Below are 23,273 nucleotides of genomic sequence, written 5' to 3'. Positions count from 1 at the left end.
CCCCCGCCGCGCTGCCGCTGCCAATGGCCCGAGCCGAGCCGGCCCCCGCCCGCCCCTCCTGGGGCCCGGGGGGTGATGCAAGAGCCGGGGGGGGGCGGGAGGAGGGGGCGATGCGGGGCTGGGCAGGCGGAGGGCAGGGGGGGCTCGGGCACGCCGCGGTGATGCGCGGAGCGGCCGCCGGTGTGTTGGCGGCCCGCGGTGTCCGTGTAGCTCCTGCGGGAGGGAGAGGGAGGAGGAGGAGGAGGAGGAGGAAGGAAGGAGGAGCGCCGCGCAAGATGGAGCAGCGGCGGAGCCCCGGGCCGGGCCGGGAGCACGGCAGGTAGCAGAGCGGGGACGCACGGAGCGGAGCGGCGCGCAGGTAGGAATGGGGCTGCCCGCCGGAGCCGGGGATGCCGGCAGCAGTGCCGCGCCGTGCGGGATGCCGCAGCCGCCACGGAGCTCGGGAGCCGCGCACGCAGCGGCCGGAGCCGGGCGGGCACCGCGGGCCGTGCGAGCCGGGCTCGGCCGCTGCGGGGGAACGGGGCCGCAGTGCTTCGGGTGCGTGTGCGGGCGGAGGGGCGAATGCGCGCGGCTCAGCCCCACTCGAATGCGGCGATCTCCCCCTGCCGGGCTCCGCTTCCAGTGCCGGCAATGCACCCGGCCGTCATTCCGTCATCGTGCTGAAGAGAGGCGGTGGTGTTCAGGCACAGTGGTGCCCACGGGCGCAGGGACGGCCCTTGGGGTAGCGATCCTCGGCTCGGAACAGATGTGACCAGATGCTGCGGAGCAGAGCCTTAAAAACGACTCCGTGCACAGCTCAGTGAGAACCCACCAAACCCCCCATGGGGCGCTGGATTTTGCAGTTTTAATAATAATAAAAAATGGTCCCATGATAAAAAAGCATCCCATTTCTTTCCAAACGTTTACAATTACATCCACATATATTTTACAAAACCTTCACCCTCTGAGAGATGTCAGTCGTTCATTTCTCATCGAGGCGCTGTCAGTGTGGTTTGTAAACGTAAAGCCTGAAGAGTTAAACCTCATTACCACTCTGCGTTTCCTCGTGGCCACTGCCTGTGTTAATTATGGGCTGCATCGTTGACTGCAATGCAGTGCGAAGCCCTGATCCTGCCAGAGGTTTCTTCCACACTCCGGAGTGATGTGAGCTTTGCTGTGGAGCCGGGGGCCCCGAACATGAGCGCACTGCTGCAGTGCATCGCTGCGATCGAGATGATGTCATAGGGGACAGAGAAATCTCTGGGAAGTCAGCACAAGCTCAGGCTGTGGACTCCAAGTGATAATGTAATCTCACATCAATAGGGCTGAATCCCTATCGATTTTCTTTTGGAACTGTCTATCACAACACATTTTCCGTTTTTGAAAGGCCCTTATGCTGACCATCGGCTGCTCATCAATATATATATCTTAGTCTGCACGGATCATCCTTTGGCGCTGCCTTCCTGCTATTTACGCATGGACCAACTGGCCGTCCCTGTGTCTCTGAGTGTGTTCCTCAGCCCCCGCTGTTTCCTGGGGGAGCGGGGGGTGACTGAAATGTCACTTCCCATAGAAGGAGAAAAGCTCCATCTGTACCAGCACTGCCGTGCCCCGGTAGCTGGAACCTTCCTTGTAGGACCAACCCCACTCCCTTTATTTCTCTGCCTTTACCACACTGCCATGGATTTTTTCTTTTCCTTTAATGCACGGAGGAATAAATACCGTGCCCGGTTTCACCAGGCGGACGGGAAAACACCGCATTTCTGGCTCCAGCGCGCCCAGATACAGGAGCCTGGAGACTTCCAGCCTCTGCACATGGCTCTCTTCCTCCCGTGCGGGCAGGCGGCGGCTGGAGCAGACATCCCTGCGTTGTCTTCCAGCCCTAAGGAATCCGCGGCGAAGCTCGGACACGAGAGGACTGCAAAAGCAACGCGTGCTCCCTCGGCTAGAGGCCCGCAGCAGCCACGAAGCCGCGGTTGCGCTGTCAGCCCCGGCAGCATCCCGCAGCATCCCGCGGCGCTGACGTGGGGCGGCCGCCGCCCTCCCGGCCTCACGCGCCGCGATCCAGAGCTCCGGAGCCCTGCCCCGCCGCGGCCATTTGCTCGGAGCCGCGCCGTCCCCGCCCGCCCCGGGGCCGGAGCAGCCGCCCCTCAGCCCGGGCCGCCCCGCCCTGAGGCGCCGCGCTCTTCCCGCTCCCGGCCCGCGTTTCCCGGGCGAGCCATGGCCGCGCGGGGCCGCCGTGCTGCGGGCGGCGGAGCGGGGCCGCCCCGCGGGGCCGCGCTTTGGTAAGCGCTGCCTTCTCCCCCTCGGCCCGGCGGAGCCGAGCTGCAGCCGCCGCTCTCCGCTCGGGACGGGGTCGTGGGTGGGTCGAGGGTGAGCGCGGGGTGTTTCCAACTTGTTGGTAAAGGACGTCCGCCTTAGGATGGAGCGTCTGGGTGTGTATGTGTGTATAACGCTGTCGTAGCGCTCTGAGGTGCCCCGCTGACGATTTGTTCTTGCCTTTGTTGCAGAAGCTCCGCGGCTCGGCTCGCCATGGAGGGCACCAGGCAGAGCAGGATTTGCCGCCCGCACAAGATCAGCGAATCCTCCAAGGTTGGTGTGCGTTCTCCGGAGCAAAGCGAGCTGCGGGAATGTGGCAGCGTGCGAGGGGCTCTCCTTTCCACGGGCTGCTGGGGAGGAAAGTGAACGCCCCGAGCTCTTAGAAGGATGTGGGAGCGGTGCTCGCACCTTCTTGAGGCAACAAGTTGCTGCCTGGTGGGTTTTTCAAGAGAAAAAAATGGGGATCTGCTCACGGTGACTCATGACTTAGAAAAGAAACCCACATCATCACAGCGCTGCGTTTTCAGTGCACCAGAGCTTCGCTCATTAAATGGGATTTATTTGGGGAATGTTATGCATTGATCCATCTCCCACAATCAAAACTAGGATTACTTTTCAGGCCTCGCCTTTGTTTTGTGGCAGACGAGAGCCTCATCCCACGAGCAGCACCATCCTGCTCCACTCAGGGTATTTCCTTCGGTTTGCAGAGGCAGTTTTCTTTGTGAGAGATCTCTGCCTGAAACGAGGTGGTCCGAGGTGGGAATCTGCAGAAGGGCCCTTCATGTGAGCCTGAAACGATGGCCCGAGCTGTGTGAGGTGTTCATGTCAGCAGCAGTCACTGTGCTCACCTCGTGTCAGCCCTGGGTGTCGGGGGATGAACCCTTCACCAACGGTTGCCGTGGTTTTCAGTGCCCAGATCTGTGTTACTGAGTTTGAGTGAGACAGATCTGACGTTCTGCTGCAGCCCTGAGGAGTCCTGGTGCTGCTCCGGCAGTCGGAAGGAAATCAGAGCTTTGAATCCAAGAAGTTAAAAGTCCCAACGCTGTAACGGCAAAGGGTGAAAGGAGCACGTCTCTAAATGCACCCCGGGCAGTGCCACCTTTTGCTGAGTGCCAGACCTGCTGCCATTGTACGTGGTGTGTTCTGGATGTAATAATTCATCGTATTAAGAGTCCATTAACGTGACAGCAGCGTTTTGTTTTCTTGCTCAGGCAGCAGCTGTCACTTTCTGTTAAACTTGGCGTTACCAGATAATGCTGAAGCTGTCCTGGGGAGTATAAATAGCCTGAGAAAGCCGTTTGTGTTTGTCGTGAGATGTGCCTTGCTTTAGAAATGTGCAGCTCTCTGTTTCCTGCTCACTGTACGAATGGCAGTGCTGAGCAGCTGAAATACATCAGTATATTCCCTCCGGAGCCGGGCGTGCTGTCGCGCTTGATTGCTGAAGCAGCAGCAGTTCTGCGTGGCAGCGAGGATGTCAGGAGCACAGGTTGTGTGCGTTCATGGTCAGGATTACGCTGCTGACTCTGCAGCTGGTGAAGCAAATAGCAATCTCTGGCAGCTCCTGCAGCCTGGTGTAATCTTGTTATGCGCAGTGGTGCTATTAGGGAATATTAGAGGAATGATGAGCCACTTACAAAGGGGGAATATGTTTTCGCTTTAATCCGATCGCAATGTCCTGAGTCAGACTCACAGCGGTGTGCATTTGTTGTCCTCTGTCCTTCACTGTCGCTGCTGCCAATGTCTGGTTTGGCCTTTACTGAGTTTATTCTTCTTCCCACCTCCTCCTCTCCCTGAACTCTGCTTGGGCATCTTCATTTCTCAAGTTAAGAAAAGCGAAGAACTTCCCACAGCTTAAGAAAATTGAAGGGTTTGGGCCCAGAGAACGTAGAGTTGAAGCCTTGGATTGGTTTGACTCAGTGACGGAAGGCTCTGTGGGGCTTGGAAGTGCTGCTGCGTGGCTAAACCTTCTCTACTGCAGAACATTTGGTTATTAATTGGGGTTTAATCTTTGGCAGCCTGCCTGCTGCTGTACCACAGCTGCTAACAGGCAGATGTGGGAGGTCAGGCCCCCAGAACTGGCGTCAGCTCTGGACGGTTGGCTGCCATCGCGTCTGGGCAGCGGTGAGCTGTGCTTGTTAATCCTGGTTATCTCCTCTAGAAGTGTGATCACCAAATTAAGTGCACAGTGTGCATCTAGAGTAAGGTTTGCTTACAGGGGAAAGAACTTGGCCCTTGGACTTTCTCATCCAGGTTGGTAGAGAAGTTGTTTCACTGTGATTTAAGCAACCCGTTAATGGCGTAGCCTGATGCAAATAATCGTGTGATTTTTGCTTAGGAACCTGGGAATGCCAGGATATTCAGGATTACCAGAGCAGAAAGTGAGAATCTGTAGCCTAGGAAAGGGAAGGCTGAGCCCCTGGGCGGCTCGAAGGGACCTCAGGCCATGTGTGACTGTTTCTGATGTAGATTTAGGCTGAGGCACCTTTTCAAGGTGTCACCTCTAGGAACGTGGGCTGGAGAACAGCGCAACATCCAATCTTAGAGCCAGAGCTGTTCAGAGCTCACATAGGTACAGTGTGAAGACGTGCTTCCTTTCCACTCCTTTCATTTACTTTACGTGTTCTTACAGGCCCTGCAACTGTCTGGTCTGGATTTAGTAATTAGAGTTGCGTATTTGCTTTTAACTTGAGCTGGCTTTTATTAAAGAGATCATAAGGTAAGTGCCTGTACTGTAAGGCACTGCATTCCTTCGGAAGGGAGAGCCCCAGAATGGCATCACTTGGTACTGGAGCCAGTGGCCCTTTAGTTGGGTGCTCCACAGGGCATTCAAAGGGTAACAAAATAACTCTGTTTTGGGTCTTTTAAGACTGGCAGTGTGAGTGTGTGAGGGGGAGGGGGATGCTGGTTGACTCCCCAGCTCCGTGGTATGTACAGAGCAGAGCAGAGTACAGCAGTCCCAGAAGGGCACTTAACAGACACATTCTGAGGGCATTTTCCACTTTCTTTAGAAGAGAAATATTTAGATCCCAGATCACAGCTTTTCTCTTTCTTATGTGTGAATGCTGAAGTTTGTCTTGATGATGACACGCTTGACACTACGTTTGCTTTTTTTGTTCCAGGTGTACAGATGGGACGACCACTCCAGTTTAGTTCTTCAGAGCCTGAATGAACAGAGGCACCGAGGCCTCTTCTGCGATATTGTCCTTGTGGTGGATGAGCAGAGGGTCCCAGCCCATCGGAACCTCCTGGCTGTTTGCAGTGACTACTTCAACTCCATGTTCACCATTGGTATGCGAGAGGCCCATCAAAAAGAAGTCGAACTTTTTGGAGCCTCTTACATTGGTCTCAAGGCTGTGGTGGACTTCCTTTATGGCAGCGAACTGTCCTTGGATGGAGGCAATATTGATTACGTGCTTGAAACGGCTCACCTGCTGCAGATCTGGAAGGTTGTGGACTTCTGTTGTGAGTATCTTGAGAATGAAGTCAGCGAGGAGAACTACTTGTACCTGCAGGAGCTTGCCTCTATCTACAACCTGAAGCGCCTCGACTCCTACATTGATTCTTTCATCCTGCAGAACTTCGGCACGCTGTCTTTCACCCCGGACTTCCTGCAGAACATTTCCTTGCAGAAGTTGTGCCAGTATCTGGACAGCAGCAGCGTGCAGCAGGAATGTGAGCACGACTTGCTGCAGGCTGCTTTGCAGTGGCTTACCCAGTATCCGGATAGGGAGAACGAGGCTTACCAGGTCCTGGATAACATTCACTTTCCTTTGATACCTAAAAGTGATCTCCTCCATCGAGTCAAGCCTGCTGTGTGCTCTCTTCTTCCCAAAGAAGCAAACTGTGAGGGCTTCATAGAGGAAGCAGTAAACTACCATAACAACATCACTGCTCAGCCAGTGCTGCAGAACAAGAGGACAGCTCTGCGAACCTGTGAGGAACAGCTCCTCTTCGTTGGGGGGGAGGTTTCCGAACGGTGCCTAGAGCTGAGTGATGATACTTGTTTCTTGGATGTCAGAAAGGGGCAGTGGGTGGCAGAGACCCCACTCCCAGCCAGACGAAGTCACCACTGTGTTGCAGTCTTGGGAGGCTTCATCTTCATAGCAGGAGGAAGCTTTTCAAGGGACAACGGAGGGGATGCAGCTTCAAATCTCCTATATAGGTATGATCCCCGCTGTAACCAGTGGATAAAGGTGAGGCTTAAGCTGCATTATTTCTCTGTGTGAAGTTCTTAATGTTCAGAGTGTTTTCATCTTTTTGGTGGAAGGAAAGGGCTTGTTAAATGTGGCGACACTTGGGAGTGGAAAATTGAGTTATTTAAGTGGAGAAGCAGCTACTGGAATCTTTGGTGGGAATGTGTAAATTATGCATGGAGCTGAAAAGTTGGAGGTGGATTTTCAGCTTCACGTGGGGACTGGGCATCTAAGCAGTAGAATTCCTGATCAGTATCCACCTGCAACTCTTTAGGTAACCTTTGGGAACAGTGCTAAAATGTACTCAGAGGTGATGGCATAGCTCACCTCTTCTGGGCAGTATCACATGTAACTGAACACGAGATGGGTCTGATGGAAAAGGAAAACGTCTCTGATATTTGACAAACCTTTCTGTGCTGCTTTAGAATGACTTAACTCACTTCCAGTCCTGCTGTAAAACCCCACAGCCAGTGCAGGACATGTAGAATGTGGCATTATTCCTACGTTTTGAACCAGTCATCCTGCAAGGTTCAGTTGGGGTTTTGAGTGCTTCCAGTATGTGTTGCATGTGGAGTTTGGGAAGGAGGTCTGCGTAACACTGAAGCATTTTTTAGAGCAGCCTGTCTCCGATGCTTCCCATTGTCTCCATTTTTTTGTAAAGAAGTGCTACACAATGCGCTCCTGCAGGAAAGACTACAGGTATTTTAGGAATCTAATGGATAAAAATCAGTAGCTTTTCAAGTCGAAGGGAAGAAGCACTTATCCTCAGGCAGCTTGCTTACTGGATGTGTGAAGATGTCAACGTGTTCTTTCTTGGCAGGTTGCCTCCATGAGACAGCGTCGCGTGGATTTCTACCTGGGAGCTGTAACTGACATGCTGGTAGCTGTTGGTGGCAGGAATGAAAATGGGGCACTTTCTTCAGTGGAGACCTATAGTCCTCAGAAGGATTCATGGTCCTATATAGCAGGCTTGCCAAGGTAACGAGGATGTTTGGAAAGCTGTCCCGTGTTTGAAGAACTGAGGGAGCTCACATGATTTCAGATGATGAATGGCCGTCCTTAGCAGGGAAGCAAGGGGCACAATCACCAGCATGTTATAGCAAGTAACAAACCATATCAGCACGTGTTGTTTGAGCAGCCACCCCTTCCAGGCAGCGTGTCTCGATCAGCTCGACTGGTTTGAATTTCTGTCCTGAGGAACATCTGAAGGACAGGAGGGAAGAGATCTTGTAATTTTGCTCTGATGTTCTTGAAATGTTTTTCCTGAGCTCCCTCGGAGTCGAGTGTGTTTCAGAGGCACTGATCAGCTGTTGATTGAAGCCTTTTGTAATTTATTGGTCACTTAGGTGTGGTGGTTGCCCTGAAAGGTGTTTCTCTCTGGCTGCTTAGATTGGCTGTTGCAAGTAAACCAGTCACCTGTATTCCAAATACCAGATAACTCCGGCAAGATGCAACCCCTCCCCCACACATGCAGAGTTACAAACTGAGCTGCTTTGCTTCTGGAAGGATTTAGCACTGCAGCTCTTATTGGAAGGAACAGCAGCTCAGGATGCTGAATCAGTGTTTGTGCAGTGACTTTTTAAGAATGATGTGACAGTGTTTGATTCACAAACATCTATTCAGACTTTGTAGTATTTCAGTCTTCAAAGTTTTAAGGGTGTTGGCTGTTGGGATGGTATTTTCATGGTGCCTGCGACCTGCAGTACTTGCTTTCTTAGAATCACTGACAAGATGCTTGCTAATTTGATCTTAGAGTTGATCTGTTTTCCTTAATCCCCTAGTCGCAGAGCCATTGGCAGCCACTGGAGGCACAGAAGCCTGCTGCCCCATTCTGTTTTGGGCGGGTGCTGCAAAGCAAGTCTGATCCAAGCTAACAGCTGGGCTCGAGTGCTTTTAAGAAGCAGGATGCTGCTTCTGTTTCCTTCTGCTCACGTAGGCAGTTGAGGCTGAACACCACAGCATTTCCTGGGAGGCTTCACATGAGAGTATCTTCAGTATCTTTTACCCTAAGCCCTTCAGGGGATCCTTAATTGGGATGACCTGTGCGGCTGTGGTAACATCTCACAGAAATCGTAGCACAGCCTTTTTTGTAACATTTCCAATGAAATGTGGACATGACCTGAATGCATTTTATGTCGCTGGAAAACCATTTAGTTTAGAACAGGCACGGGTATGTTTTTTTCCCAGCATTTAAGTGGTCTCGGGGAAGCTTGCATGGCTGGCTTCAGGCGAGCAGGCTGCAGGCTGTCTGAAAAGAGGCAGTCCTGTCTGTGTGTTCCTACCAGAACCTCTGAGTTGGCTCTGAGAATTTTGCAGCTTGCTGATGTGCTTCAGATGTATTTGCTGACAGCACTGGAAGGATGAGAGACTGTCTCTGCACAGCACAGCCTTTTTGTTTCCTGTGGCCTTCTGTCACCTTCCTCTAAAGAGGACATCTGCAGGTTTTTGTCCTCTTAGGCACATGGCCACCAGGGGCAGGCACCCTGCCCGTGGCTCTGGTGTTGTCTCTGCTCTCAGAAGAGGAATGGTCTTCCAGGCAGTGGCTGGAGTGATTGGCTCACGTTAAATCATTCCGAGGTGTTGGCTTACACAGTTTGGTTTGAGCTGTGTGATGTCAGACTCTCAGAAGTTATATTTGTCTGAGACTCTACTCTAAATGTACATAAAATGTTGTAGGGTTTCGTTGTTTGTTTTTGTGCTTATTTTTTTAATTCTTTGAAGGGTTATAGCTTGGCACAGCAGAGGTTGCATCCTTGGTACACAGATATCCAGTGCCAAATTCTGAGTCCATGTTACTCTAAGGAAGAGCTTTTCAGGCTCTTTTTTCCTTATATTCCTCCCCACCCCCTTCCCATCCCAACACAGCCAAAACAACATGTTGTTCTCCTGAACCACATTCTTGGAAGGAGTGAAGCTGTTTTGAGTGAAGGAATGCTGTCTTACTGGAGAAGAAAGCACAGCATCTTGAGGCACATGCTTAACATGGAAAACTTTGTCCAAGCAGCTTGTCCAAGTCTGCTACAAGCAAGACCTAAGTCTGTTTCAAGTGAATTTTGCCTGAATCTCACTGGGGTTCTGGGCTGTGGGATGTCTTTCCCATTCTTAGGAGAGGCCCTCCATTTTTTATCCACTTCCCCAAGCTCTTTGGAAGTGGCTGCTGACAGTTTCTAGCTCACAAGGGAACAGCAGTGGCTGAGGAGTTTGGCAGAGCAGGAGTTTGTGCAACATGTTCCCATTCTGAATAGACCTTGAAAAAATGTGTAGGCACCAGCGAAATGAATGGAGTGGCTCTAGGTTAAAGCTTGGCAGAGCAACTGAAAGCAGTTGTGTGAGGAAATGTGTTGGAACAGGTCAGTGAACGACGGTGTCTGTTCTACTTGTTGTGTCTGAATAAAATTGCATGGTTGCAACAGATGGACATCAGGATTCGGAGCGACCACAGCTCGCCAGGACTTTGCTTGGAGTAGGGGATTCCCAAAGCTGTATCAGTGCAGGCCAAGTGAGCGTGGGCTTTCTTCTGCTGGAGAACACAAATTGCAGATAGTGACAGAGACTGTAATTTTTGCAGCATTATGTCTGGGAAAGATTCAGAATTGGCAGTCAGCTCTAATAGATGTTCTGAAGAGAGACTTCTTCTTAATGCTTTTATCTTTTTCTGGCCACTCTTACAGATGATGCTGCCAAAATACTCACTGCTTTCTGTCAGGGGATGTCTGGACCCATGGTATTGAAGTGTGCTGTTCTGCTGCACGCTTAGAAATACCCCTGTTTAAACCACATGGCTTACAGAAAGGATTCCTATTGATTGCTTTCAATTTGTGCATTAGGTTTCATGCAGTTTCTAGTAATGTAAAGCTGTGTATGTACAACTTTGAACGATCTTGTCATACGTCAGGCTAAGTGAAGCACCTCTAAGCTATTTCAACAAGTAATTTCCCTGTATTGGAAAGCAACAAATTGATGGCCAATTTTATGCTTCATATGTGATTGCCTCTTTCAGATTACTCATGTAGCTATTGCATCCTCATTGATGGAGGCAAAAGGGAAAGCAAGTGCTTCTTTTGTAGCTGTCTGTGCTAGACTGCCTGCATGTGCTTGAGAGGGGTGTGCCTGTTGCTCTACATTTATCCTACTTCCCTAAATGTCACTGATTTTTTTTTTCTTAGCTTATGGTCTTCTATTTTTTTTTCCCAAATGTAGTCCATCCTTACTTCCCAGTTATGTACTCTACCTTTTAAGACCTGTGTGTATAGAGAAGCAAACTCATCTGTGGCACTGGAGAGTTATGCTCCCAGTTCTTGTCCCTAAGAGACCACACACGAGGCAGAGCTGCATCCATCTACATTACACCTGCCACAGCATTTCTGGCAGGTGCAAAAGCAGGAATGTGTGTGCTCAGGGAGTTTCATGTCAAACAGACATAGCGAACACGAGCATTACTTTTCCACAGTCAGGCAGATTGTGAGCTGTGGCATTCTTGCGTTGTCTTTTTGCAGGAGGTCTGGCTGGCCAAGAGGCCGTGTTGTTCTGCAGCTGTCTCCTGAAGGTCTGGGCTGGACATCAGCCCTCGTTAGCTGCAGTGCCTGTCCCTGGCCACTCAGCATTCTTAGGCCAAGTATGTCAATGACTGTTCTGTTTCTTGAAGTAGGAGCTTGCTAATATATCTGATTCAGACACTGGTCAGGGATCAGAAGCTTTGGTAGGCGTATAGAATAATAAGCTTTTCTCCAAAGCGTCATGCTTTCAGGGTAAATGTGGGTTTTCTTTCCATTCTACCCTTTCTCCTGGCATTACAGCACTTGGCACTTTCACGTGGAAGAAGTTATGATACAGTTTGTGTAGCTGAGACAAACTATTATATTGCAAAATAAAAACACCTTAAGGTTCTATCCACATTGAATGTTGAGCATGTTGAGGCACAGTTCAAAAGCATTCCAGGCTGAAGTAATGCTAACATAAGTTTGTCTGCCATAGAGGTTGAGTTGCTGAGACCTTGACTACAAAGGGTGGTAGTGGAGGCTCGTGAGTGCAGTGTGAAGTGTATGTTGCTCTGCAGCCTTGTGAGCATTGAAGTGCTTGCGCTCTCTTTATCCATGTGTCATGCAGTTTGCCATGGCTGGCAGTGCAGCTACTTCTTTTGGAAAGAAAAGAGGGAAAAAAGGCATGTGCAGGATGCCAAGGCTGTCCCTCACCATAGCATTCCACTTCTAAGAGCTCAAAAGGGTTTGGTTAGAAAAATCCGAGTGTGAAGTTAAGAAAAGCCTCAAGAATTAATTCTGTGGCAGCTTTATTACAGGTGATCAAAGAGGTTTTCTCTGTGCCCTGTGGAAACAGCGTGTATGAAGTTGGTTTCTATCACCTTGCTTTGAAAAGTGGTCTGTGATTGATTGAAGCTTGTTGCCTTGTCTTGGGGTGACCGAAGAAGTTACCACCTGTTTAACAGAAGTGGTGGAGCAGTGGCTGGATAGCTCATGGAAGGGGCACTGCACGCATCATGGCCATAAATAAATGGGGCTGTGAACACCAATGGGCAAGAAACGTGATTCACGAACCCTGGAGCTGTGGAAGGCAGCAGTATTTCTGTTGTTGGTTTCTCTTGTTTAATCACTACTGGTAAATCTGAGAGGTATCGTTTCCTCTTTCTGCATAGAAACTCTTGCTGAGATGTGGACTTTTTCCACTCCGGAGCTTTCAGACTGATTGATTCAGCAGGAAAATGGGAGTGAAGGCCATGGCAGCTAGAGCAGGATGGGTTATTTGTGTTGTATGACACACCGCAGAGGATGCCTTTAAAAGTGGTTGTCACAACTTAGGGCTCTGTAGCTACCAGGTATGAAAAGGACAACTCAGAAAGTGGTCATCATACCTCAGTGCTCTGCAGAGCAGAGTGGAGCGACGTGAGTGAGAGGGGTTACTGGGTAGCCACCAAGGTGAGGAATTCTTCTGTCTTTAGTTACTGCTTATGTTCTTTGGTACCGGTTCTTGTTGAACGCTTGTGTATTTTGCTAAAATCCCTAAGTTGGATTGTTTCTGTTTGCCTAGGTTTACTTACGGCCACGCTGGAACAGTCTACAAGGAATTTGTGTACATTTCAGGTGGCCACGATTACCAGATTGGCCCATACAGAAAAAACCTGCTGTGTTACGATTACCGCACGGATGTCTGGGAGGAGAAGAGACCGATGATCACTGCCCGGGGGTGGCACAGCATGTGTACCTTACAGGACAATATCTATTCTATCGGTGGCAGTGATGACAACATAGAAACCATGGCTCGTTTTGACATTCTGAGCGTGGAGTCATACAGCCCTCAGTGTAACCAGTGGACCAGAGTTGCTCCCCTGCTGCAAGCTAACAGTGAGTCAGGGGTGGCTGTCTGGGAAGGCAAAATTTATATACTTGGAGGCTACAGCTGGGAAGAAACAGTCTTCTCCAAAACAGTTCAGGTTTATGATAAGGAGAAAAATAAGTGGTACAAAGGAACTGATTTACCCAAAGCGATTGCTGGTGTGTCTGCGTGTGTCTGTGCATTGAAACCCAAGACAGAGGACAAAAAGAAAAAGACAAAAACAAAAAAACATCAAGACCGAGGAAGATGACCGCTTCTGGAGAACCACCCCTCAGTGGTGGGCTCCAAAAGACCCTTGTATTTATCATCTCTTTCTAACCTCGATTCTTTATTTTTCTTTTTAAATCCGGGGGGGGGGGGGAAGGTATCTTCTGAAGCCTCACAAATGTACAGTTGAATGCGTTTTTTGGATTAAGCTCATGTTTAAGGTAAAAACAAGAAAAAAAATTCTCCTACTCTGTAAGGGGTGATGATGTGGCAAGAGAGGTTATGCTGATCTCCTGAATGTTAAGGATTACTCTTTGTCTGTGGTTCTTGGCATTTTCACACATATCTTACTATGCCGACATTTTTAAAGTAAGGTTGAAACTTTGGCTGGGGTTATAATGTCAAAGGTGAGAGGCAGAGGAGAAAGTGATGAGTTTGAAGTTACAATTCAGAGGAGCTCAGAAGCTGCTGCTAAGGAGAAAATGTAAATCTTGGTGGTTTTTTTTTTTTTTTTTTGTAACCTTAAATTCCATTTACAGTACATTTTTGAGTTGGAAGTATCAGATTTCTGGAACATTTGAGCATTCAAAGAAAGTATCTCTTATTAGGTGATGCAGGTCAGATCAGCTTGAAGAGCAAGTGACTCCACTGTACTCTTCAGATTAAGAAGGCCTTATTGTGTGGCCAGAGAATAGACTTAGACTTGGATTGATTGCGTTGTGAACTGTGAAATCTGGGGAAGGTGACATGAATTTTGCATCCCTTGTTGCAACATTTTCCCTATCTAGACACAGGAGCAAGCTTTTCTTAGGCTTTAAAACATGCCCTTCAGTGAGGAAAAAGAACTCCATGAAAGCAGTAGAAAAAATATTTGAGGATTTGAATGGAAACTGGACAATTTTCACTGAGCTTTAAAGCAGTTGGAACTGGAATAGTTTGGGGATTCCTGAATAGGGCTCCGGGGAGTGGGGAAATGACAGAAGGATTCTGTAGGTGGGTGTGAAGTAAGAGTGTGTCCTTCTCCAGCCCTGCCAGGCTGTATGAGCTGGGATTTGCTTCATTTGACTTGGAGCTTGCAGTGCTCACACTGATAGCTGGTGTGAGCAGGGCCCATACAGGACTTGTCTTCTGTCAAGCAGCAGATTAACCAGGATGATGAACTGGGGTTCGGTAATCCTGAGGAAGAGAAACTTGATTTTTGACCTTAGCTAACAGCTCGTGCTTTCCTTGTCTTTCACATTCAAACTGGCTTTGCCTGAGAATTGCCTTTCCTGATAGGCTCTGTGAGGAATCCAAGGTGCATTTCATCAGGCTTGCAAAAGAACACCTTCCCCAGCGAGGAAGAAAACTAAAATATGCTCAGGACTGCATTTGGGATCCGGAGAGTGGTACTGAACTGAAAATTGTCCACTAGATCCTCTGTCTCATGCTGTCCTCTGCATACCAAGTAAAGAGATTTCTGACCCAAGCGTTAGTTCACCCTCTACAAACACAGCTGATTCTGCTGTAGATAATGAAATTCCCGACTGTCTGGCCAGCTTTCAGGCATTCACCCTGGGGCATTTTACAGTTGCACCTCTGATTTGCAAGGAGTTGATCACCAGCAATCTGATACAACCACTTCAGTTACTGTAATAGTGCCAGGCCACAGATTAATGTTTCTCCTTCCCGAAAGAGTAAGTTTTTAGAAACTTTTTAAAAACTTTTGTACTTTTTATAATGCATTTTGCTAACTCAGTCTGGTTTGCCATTTAATAGATTAGTTAGTGTAGGAGCTCTGTAATTGTGGCCCCGTCACTGCCATCAAGAACTCATAACTGGATGGGTCTTTTTGTCTTTGTGTAGTTGGTTGGGATGTGATGCAGCTGTCAGAGCAGCATTTACATTCTCAGCATTGTCAGGCAGTCAGCTATAATTGTAACCATTGTACGGCCTCTTCACTGATAGTCCAGCTCACCAGACATGCTAATAAACACATTTTATTTTCAGCCATGGGAGATCTGCTGAGTGGTTTGGTTTAAAATTCTGCTGGGGAAGTATTGATTATGGGTTTTGTTCTGTTTCTTTTTTTTTCCTCCTCAGTCCTCCTTTCACATCTTTCCTGTGGGCCATAACCCTGTGTTTCAGATCTGCCTTTTTCTTTCCGTAGAGTTGATATCCTGCTAATATCCTGTTACACTCCCAGGCTTTTGCTCATGGGGTTTTTGTTGTTGGCTTTGGTTGGACTTTGGGTTTTTTTTCTTTAGCAACTATTTACCTCATTAATTGGAAAATACTAAGAAAACATTTTTGCACTTAATGTCATTTGAAGCTCTTGTAATTTAGAGAACTCTTAGTTATATTACAAGAACTTCTTTGTATGGGAAGAGGTACTTCTGAATGAACTTCTGGAGTGCAAGGAGGTTACAAGTTTCTTCTTAGGTGCTCAAAAATGATTTAAGAAAACTAGCTTAAGTGACTTTTTGGAAATTCCTTGAGGTTTTGGTTTTCTTACTTGTTTAAAAGGAAAACAAAAGCGGAAGTAGTTAGTCTCATTTGCATTAATGAATTTGTTTTAAAGCCTTTGTACACTGCATGAGGTAATCTTTTTTTTTTTTAATTCTAAATTGAATTAAAATTTGGTTATGACAAACTCATTAATGAGCTGTGGGGATTTTTTTTATATATATCTCTAAAATCCTAGCTACATTGACTGAGAGCTGTTTAACTTTTGGGGACAATTCATGTGTAAGTACAGAATAAATTTCAAGGACTTGCTTTGTTTTTTGTTAATGGGTTGCTTGGTACTATATTTCCTCTGCCATCCCACCCATCTAATTGTGTTTGTGTAATACATTAATACCTGGAAAAAAATAAATCCAGCTTAGGATACTGTATTCATAACTGTCTGATTGTGGATTGATTTCACTGATGCTTTCCTTATTTGACAACTTGGAAACGAGTAAATTTGTAAATATTTTAGTAATTATTTTAGGTGGTGCTGATAGCGATGGAAACATTTCAGTAGGCAGGAGCTAAATATAACAACTGGAAGTAGAAATGGAAATTCCTTGGCTAATCCACCTTTTCTGCATCACGCTCCAAACCAGGCAGTCACACATCAGTTTTTGCATCTTTTGCAATGCTTACAGAAGACCCAATCCGTTTTGTAGTGCTTTCAGAGATTAGGTCAACACAGTTATGACTTCATAATATGAAACTTCGCTGCACAGGCAGAGTGTAACCTCGGTTCTCATCAAAGTCAGCTTTACTTTTCCTGGTCCACTTACCCTCTACAGATGTACGTGATGTCCCTGATATTATTAGAGGTCACTAGGGTATCCTACCTGTTGCTACTCTAAGTTTCTCCCATTATTAAAGCAACAAGTGATCACCATTCGCACCTGCCAGGCCCAGGGCAGTGTGCAGTGCTAAAAGCAGAGCCTGGCAGAGTGCCCCTTTGCTGTGTGTGCCTGGACCCGGCTCAGCATCACTCGGGCAGTGGTAGGAGCCTGTTAACTAAGAGCACACTGTGCTTTAAAATAACTTACGGTCCTAAGTGCTGATCTGCTTTGTGAAATCAGCGTGCTGCAATTTTGCACAAATGAAATGGAGAATATGTACCAATGAATGCCTGCTTTGATCCCATAGTCCAGTCAGTGTGTGCACTGAGGATGAGCAGAGGCAGTGTCCTTCTGCTCTCACAGGATCATCAGGCTGCAGCACCTGAATATTTCACCCACGCACTTCGTACAACACTTCTTGTCAGGAAGCACAGCTTTCTTCCTGCTACGGTGAAAAATAACTGCTGCTTTACCTCATTCTAAAGAAGGCTCCTGTTGCCAAATTCTGACGAAAGCTCACTTTACCCGACACAAAACAGCTACCAAAGCCCTCCGTTTCTCTCTTCCCACACTTCCACCACGCGTGCACCTTGCCATCAGCGTGTCAGGGAGCTGCTGCCTGTTAGATAACGATGCTAACGTTAGGTAACAAAAATCTCTTGGGATACCCTGAGGAAAAATTACACCACAGCGTGAGATGTAGTTGTTTTGAAAGCTTGAAAAAGAAGGAAGAAATACTTTTGTTTTCAGGTTGAAATCTTAAAATTGAGAAAAACGTGCCTGTGTGTGTGTGTGTGTCTTTTCCTTGTGAGAGATCAGTGCTTTTTTCCAAGTACTGGTGTATTTTACATGCTGTTTGGGATTCAGTATTTTTGAGTGATAGCAAAAAAGGGTCTCAGGTCTAGAGGATGCAGAGAAAGAATTAACAATTAGTATTCTTTCACATAATTTACCTTGCAGAAGAAAACAGACCCAACTTTGTAGATTCTAATTAAGACAAATTAGCGAGCAAAGAATCACAACTCATTGCTCAGATTTTTTTCTATGGGAAAAAAAGTAGCACTTTTTGTTTATTTGCCTGTAACAGTTCAGTTCCCATGGATGTAATATGGAGAAGCTGATTATGGCTTCATGAACTTACAGCTTTGGGTGGTCACGAGGTGAGGTCAGGGCAGACACACGCCTTGCCCAGGTGATGATGCTGTCTCTGCAGTGCAGGTTTGTGCATACACCAGCTCCAGCTCCTTATGGTTCCCTTCTCCTTTCTCCACTCCTGATGAGAGACACACAGTTTGGTATTATGTTTGTTGATGCCAAATGCATTTTTTAGTGTCACAAGGGCTTTTCTTCTGCTACTCCATATAGCTTTGGGGCAAACGTATCTTGAGTTCTGTGATAAGTAACAGAATGTGAAGGGAAGGTAAGGCAGAAAAGTGCAGGTTCTTTGGAGACTGCAGCCCTGAAGCAGAGAGGGCAGAAAGCTCCTCTTTTAAGATGAGGTTGGATAAGACACAAATAATGCAGCCAAAGGGTCTGCATAAATAACTGAAACGCGAATATATTGAGCCAAGCATCTACATCATCTGTCAAAGACTTGTCTGGGCTTGAAAATTGTTTCAGGCTAAATTGGACTAGTTTATGCTTAAGTTCCTTCCATTGATGAATGAAATGCATTTGTAGCAGTTTTTCAAAGTTTAGAAATACATGTTTTAGAAGCAACATTTTGTTAGTGTTTTTTAGAATAAAACATCTCCTATTGGTGTCCTGTGCTACTTCACTGGTAGCCATTCCTGCTGTGCTGCTATCTTGATTTCATTTGGTAAATTCTGGGTGCCTGGTGCTAGCCTGTGCAATGTAGGTCATGGAATGTTCAAAACTCATAATCATTCAGCCAGCACGTTTCAGCACACGTGATATTCTGGAGTGTGATGCTTTGGGAAAAGCCTCAGGAGTGACTGCCCAACAGAATACCATCCAGTGCACAAGCAGCTGCCTAAAAAAAAGTGGTTTCACAAGGACCTAAGCAAGTCCTACCACAGAAGACGAAGAGCTTTATCAGGGCTGTCAGAATGCTTTATTATAACCATTAGCAGCAAAAGGGATCTGCTTCAGCAGACTTCTGTTCCTTCTTCATGAAGCACTATATCATGCAATTACTTTTGTGGCCCCATGACCGCTGTGAAAACAGCCGGATTTACCTCTGGCAAAGTTCATGAGGTCTCCGTGGATCTCATTCTGGGGAAGGTCTGTCACAGCTGCATTTCACAGGCCGTACCAATGGCATCTCCGTGCAGCCCTGGGCAGGCTGATTTTTCTATTGAAAACTTAAATCCCATGGACCCACAAGCAGAAGCAGGTGAGGTGCAGTGAAAGCGCTCCATGCTTCACAGCTGGATGGGTGGAACTGAAAGAGCTTCCTTCCCAACACTTTTTTTGTGCCACTCTGAGGCACGAGGCTGGTACCCGTATGGAACCTCGGCCTCCTGGAGTTTTAAATAACATTTCTGAGTTTTAAAAACACAGCAGCCACACAGCAGACAATCCCTCCTGACTTCCACAGCCGCGGCCTTCATTTGTGATTCATTAGTTTACAAAATAATTGTCAGTACTGCATTTCCACGTATGTTACTCCAGGAATCTAAAAATGCCAAGAATGAATAAAGCAGAACAGAGGAGGAAACTTTCCAGCGAGTAAAAGTTTCTTTCAAAGCCAGATCAAATCGTGATAAACCCAAATAAATTACAAAATAGTGAGATGAAATTGTAACAGCCTTTGCATTGAACGCGTGTTCTGCTCAAACTGAGGGTGTTTGAGGTGCTACTGAGCTGTCAGACAGTGACATCCTCTCTGCCCACGTGTGAGTTTTCACCGTCAGCAATGGCTTTCAGCAGCACTGGTATTTGAGGCAGACAGTTCCCAGGTGGGAGGCTCTGTGCTCATTTGTATTTTCAGCCGTTGGAAGGGGCAATTTTTCCAGCAGAAACAGTCAGTTTACTTAGTTTACTTGCGGGCAGAAAGGGATTTTGCCTTCAACCAGATGAGCTCCTCCAGGATTTCCACTCCATTATTTACCTTGTAAATTAGAGTCCCGCGGGGAAAAGGGGGTTACAGATGTTTGAAATGTTCTATGCAAAAACCCCATAGGTTTGTCTCCCTTTTATTGTTTTTTTTTTTTCTCTTTAATATTCAACAGCCATTTTCACTGCTGGCTCTCCGCCTGAGGACAGAAGAGCAACACTTGCTAGAAACAAAAGAAAGGGAGTGGCAGCAGGGCGTGTCAAGAAAAGGGACAGAAACTGATGCAGAAAACCATTTGCTGCGGTTCCTTGCCATTCCTGCCACGAGCACAGACCAAGTGCTGCTCTTCGCTAAACCGGAGACGAAAGTCTTCATCAAACGAAGAGGGGGTGATGTTTTCTGTGCCCTTCTGGCGAACCTCAGCTGAAGCCACGAAGTTCCCCCTTCAACTCTCAGCCACGTTCAGCTCTTCCTAATGCTCCCCATCTGCAACGGACTGCAGCAAGGAAAAAAAAATAGAAAACACGGAGCAAATTAGCGATAAATTTGACAGATTCTTGCCTGGGGGGGGGGGGGGGGGACCCGGTATTCACTTATGATTCAGCCTCGTCCAAATCATGAGATTAGCTTAGTCACTGGATGGGTTTTTTTTTTCCCAACCCTCGTTTGCAGCGGGTTGTTATTGGGGGTGTTGTCATTGGGGGTGACAGCTTTGGGTGCTCACACCTCTGGGGCGATGCCAGGCACGCAGCCTTCATCCAAACGCAAAGCGATGTGAACCCAAGCGCCTAACTACTGAATTAACCCCTCGGGGCAAGCCGGCTGCGTTAGGATCCGTGTTTTTCCAACGCCGCTCCCCGTGGCGGAGGATCATCCAGCTCTAACCCGCTCCTTCCCACACGGGCAGGAGCCGAGTGCTGCTCAGTGGATTTGCTCCGGCCACGAGGCGCTGGGCTCACACCCTCGCTTCGGGGTGGCTTTTCGCTCGCGGCATCTCCACACACGACGCCCGAGAGCGGAACGCACAACTTCCACTCCGCCTCGCCCTCACGAGAGCCTCAGCTTCCCGCCTCCCGCACCCCTTCCTCACAGCCGCCCCTCTCCCTCCTCGGCAGCCAGAACGCATGCGCGCCCGCAGCCCGCCACCACCGCCCGCCGAACGCGCATGCGCACAAACACCACCACCCCTCCCCGCCCCTCCTCTCCGGAGCTGTGCGCAGGCGCAGTGCGCGCCGCCTGCCCGCCCGGCTGGTGCGTGCGAGAGAGAAGATGGCGGCGGCGGGGGCAGCAGCGTGAGGCGCACGGGAGACGCCGAGCTCCCCACGGAAGCGGGCCGTCATGGCCGTGAACGGCGCCCAGGTACCGGCCGGCCCCTCGTTTCCAGCTCTGGGAGCCTCGGGGGCTCTTAGGGTGTCTCTGCGGGGCGGCTGGGCCCCGCGGCGCGGCTCGCCGAGGGGGGGAGCGTGGTGGCCGGGAGTAGGCCCAGGGTGATTCTGCAGCTTCATTGAATCTCCTCGGAGCGGCGTGGTGGGGGTGGGGGGCGATGAAGGCCGGGTCTCGGCGCTGCCCCTGCCCCGCCAGGCGGCCTCGCGTGCTGGGGGCGGCCCCAGGGGGGCAGCCGTGCTCGGGGAGGGGAAGGAGCGGGGCGGAGAGCAGGAGGCGGCCCGGCGGAGCCCTGGGCGGGATGGAGTCAATGCCGATCCCCCCCCCCCCCCCCCCTCCCCCACCTTGGCCGCGGCTGGGAGGGGTTGGGGGGAGGCTCTGTAGGTTTTTCTTTTTTCGGAGGGGGGGAAAGGGGGACGGCCGCCTCGAAGCGATTCTATAATGGGAAGGAAATAAGGAGATTTGTAAACTAATCCTCCCCCTCCTACTCCCACCCCCTACCCCTTACGGCCGAACACGCCGCGCTTTGGGGCGCATAGGGCTGCGTGGTGCGGGGCCGCAGCGGAGGGCTGAGTGCCCCGGGACCTCCCCACCCCCCCTCCCCCCCCCACCCGCTGAACTGCACTGCGGCCGTGCCCGGTGTGCTCCGCCAGCGCGGCACGCAGCGATGGGTGCGCTTAACTAGCGCCTTTGTAACGCGGTTTTATTTTTTTTTCCCCCTTTTTCTTCTCTCGTCTCGAGGCAGCGTCTCGTGGCACTCCCCGCGTGTTCGGTTTTTAGCAGCGCGTGGAGTTTAGGGGAAGTTCGCGTTAGAATTCATCCCGCGAATCATCCGCGTGCTTTCTGCTGGAGGATTCATCCGTGAGATGGGAGCGTTGGGAACAAACCGATGCTTCACCTCTCGTTGTGTGTCTTTTAACGTAGGGTGACCGCGGTGCACACGCGGTGGAGTTGTGCATTAGCGGCGCTGACTGTGATTTTCCCTCCAACTAAAAGTGTGTAATTAATGAGAAGCGTCCTGATGTTTCTTGTCCAGCTTCCTTTATCAGTGCTTGAGAACAGGAGCCTGGTTCTGTTAGGTGTGTGTTCCCAGGGCAGTGGTGCTTCTGGAGTTTGTTAAAATGCGCTGTGGTGGCCTCCGATTGCAACGTTTCGTATCCTTTAACTTTCAGTCTGGAGGAAGTGTGCATCAAGTGCCCTAATTAATGATAATTAGAATGCAGTGTATATCAGAAAGATTTAGTGTCCAAAGCAGAGGCTCTTTTGCTGGCTGCCTCCCTCTCCCTTCAGCACAGGCAGCAATAAGTACTGCTTTGATGACACTGACATTTTTGTTTTAGGGTTTGGGTTTTTTTTTTTTCGATTTAGAAGAATAAAGGAGATCTGTGTGTCTGTACTTAATTAAGTTGCCATACCATGAGATGGAAGGAAAGAGTTGAGCTGGTGATTTGGTTTATGGTGAAGCAGTGCAAGGTTGCAATTAAAAGGGGACAGTACGTTCACCTTCAGCAGCAACTTAACTGCACGCGGTCTGTTTTAAATCAGAGCACTTCTAAGGTAGAAACAGTTATTTTAGTCTCGTAAGGATTGTAGTTTGATGATTCAGGAAGTGAAGCTGTCAGTTATCTTACAGTTAATATTTTGTGTCATTGTGCAGAGCCTCTTATTGGTTTTCTTCTTTCACTTAATTTAAACAGCTCATTTAAGTGGTGCAAGAGAGGTTCAGATGCATATCTACAGTAGAGCTGTGCTGCTGAAGGAAGGTAGCAATATTCTGGACTCTGGGATGGAGAATGTGAGGTTAAGTTTAGCAACTTTACATATTTCCTTTTAATTTTAGGACGGTAGTATGGAAGACCAGTAGGAAAAATGAGTTTGCTTTGCTGAAGTGCTATATTCCAAGCACAGGACCGAACAGCATTATTGAGTTGCTATGTTGGTGTCACAGTGCTGCCTTCTGGGCCCAAGCATTCCCACGTCTGAGACATTAGCTTTGCCACGTGAGTGGACAAGGCTCTCCAAACAGTAAAAGCACGCAGTAGAATTTCTGGCTGGTGATGGGTTTGTGTAGCAGTGTGCAGAAGCACTCCTTCAGTCGCTCCTCACGTTCTGACAGATGATTCAGGGAACACGACTGTATATTTTCAAAGGAGGGATTAAATGTGGACGGCCAGGCAGTCTGCAGGCGCATCAGCGTGAGCTAACGCATTCAGATAATGCCGGTCGCTCGAACGTCTGTATTCCATGCCACTATTTCATCATCATTTAATGAGGTATTGAAGTGTTGCTGTTGGTTTTCTGGGCGTATTCTGAGCATATTCAAAATTCTGGAGGCAAGCGAGACACAAACCAGTTGTATCACTGCGGGTTGTGCACGGCACTGCAGAGGGTGAGCGCAGTGAAAACCATTTCCCATCAAGGACTTGAACTGAAGTGTTTCCCTGTTTGGAAAAGCTGTGCCCTGTGGGAACAGCACGAAGAGTTGCTTTAGCCACTGTCCCA

The 23,273-nt window shown here is 48.8% G+C and overlaps 2 protein-coding genes across 2 annotated transcripts in view; both read left to right on the top strand.

The window, feature by feature from the left end:
• Positions 1–2,460: 2,460 nt before the first annotated feature.
• Positions 2,461–13,807, top strand: KLHL36 (kelch like family member 36). Its single transcript, XM_065733109.1, has 4 exons — positions 2,461–2,571; positions 5,418–6,491; positions 7,312–7,469; positions 12,534–13,807. Exons 1-4 carry the CDS (start codon positions 2,512–2,514, stop codon positions 13,087–13,089), a joined length of 1,848 nt encoding a protein of 615 aa, XP_065589181.1. The 5' UTR covers positions 2,461–2,511; the 3' UTR covers positions 13,090–13,807.
• Positions 13,808–20,639: 6,832 nt separating this feature from the next.
• Positions 20,640–23,273, top strand: part of USP10 (ubiquitin specific peptidase 10) — a 40,793-nt gene continuing 38,159 nt past the window's right edge. Inside the window, exon 1 of the mRNA XM_065733098.1 lies at positions 20,640–20,747. Within this exon, the coding sequence (XP_065589170.1) occupies positions 20,727–20,747 (21 nt within the window). The 5' untranslated portion in view covers positions 20,640–20,726. The remainder of the gene's footprint in view (positions 20,748–23,273) is intronic.

Source organism: Cyrtonyx montezumae, unplaced genomic scaffold (assembly GCF_038088225.1).
Source record: "Cyrtonyx montezumae isolate F1298 unplaced genomic scaffold, pur_monq_1.0 scaffold_17, whole genome shotgun sequence".
In the NCBI taxonomy this organism is placed as follows: Eukaryota; Metazoa; Chordata; class Aves; order Galliformes; family Odontophoridae; genus Cyrtonyx; species Cyrtonyx montezumae.
The sequence above is the reverse complement of the archived record's forward strand: the minus strand, read 5'-3'. Positions and strand labels throughout refer to the sequence as shown.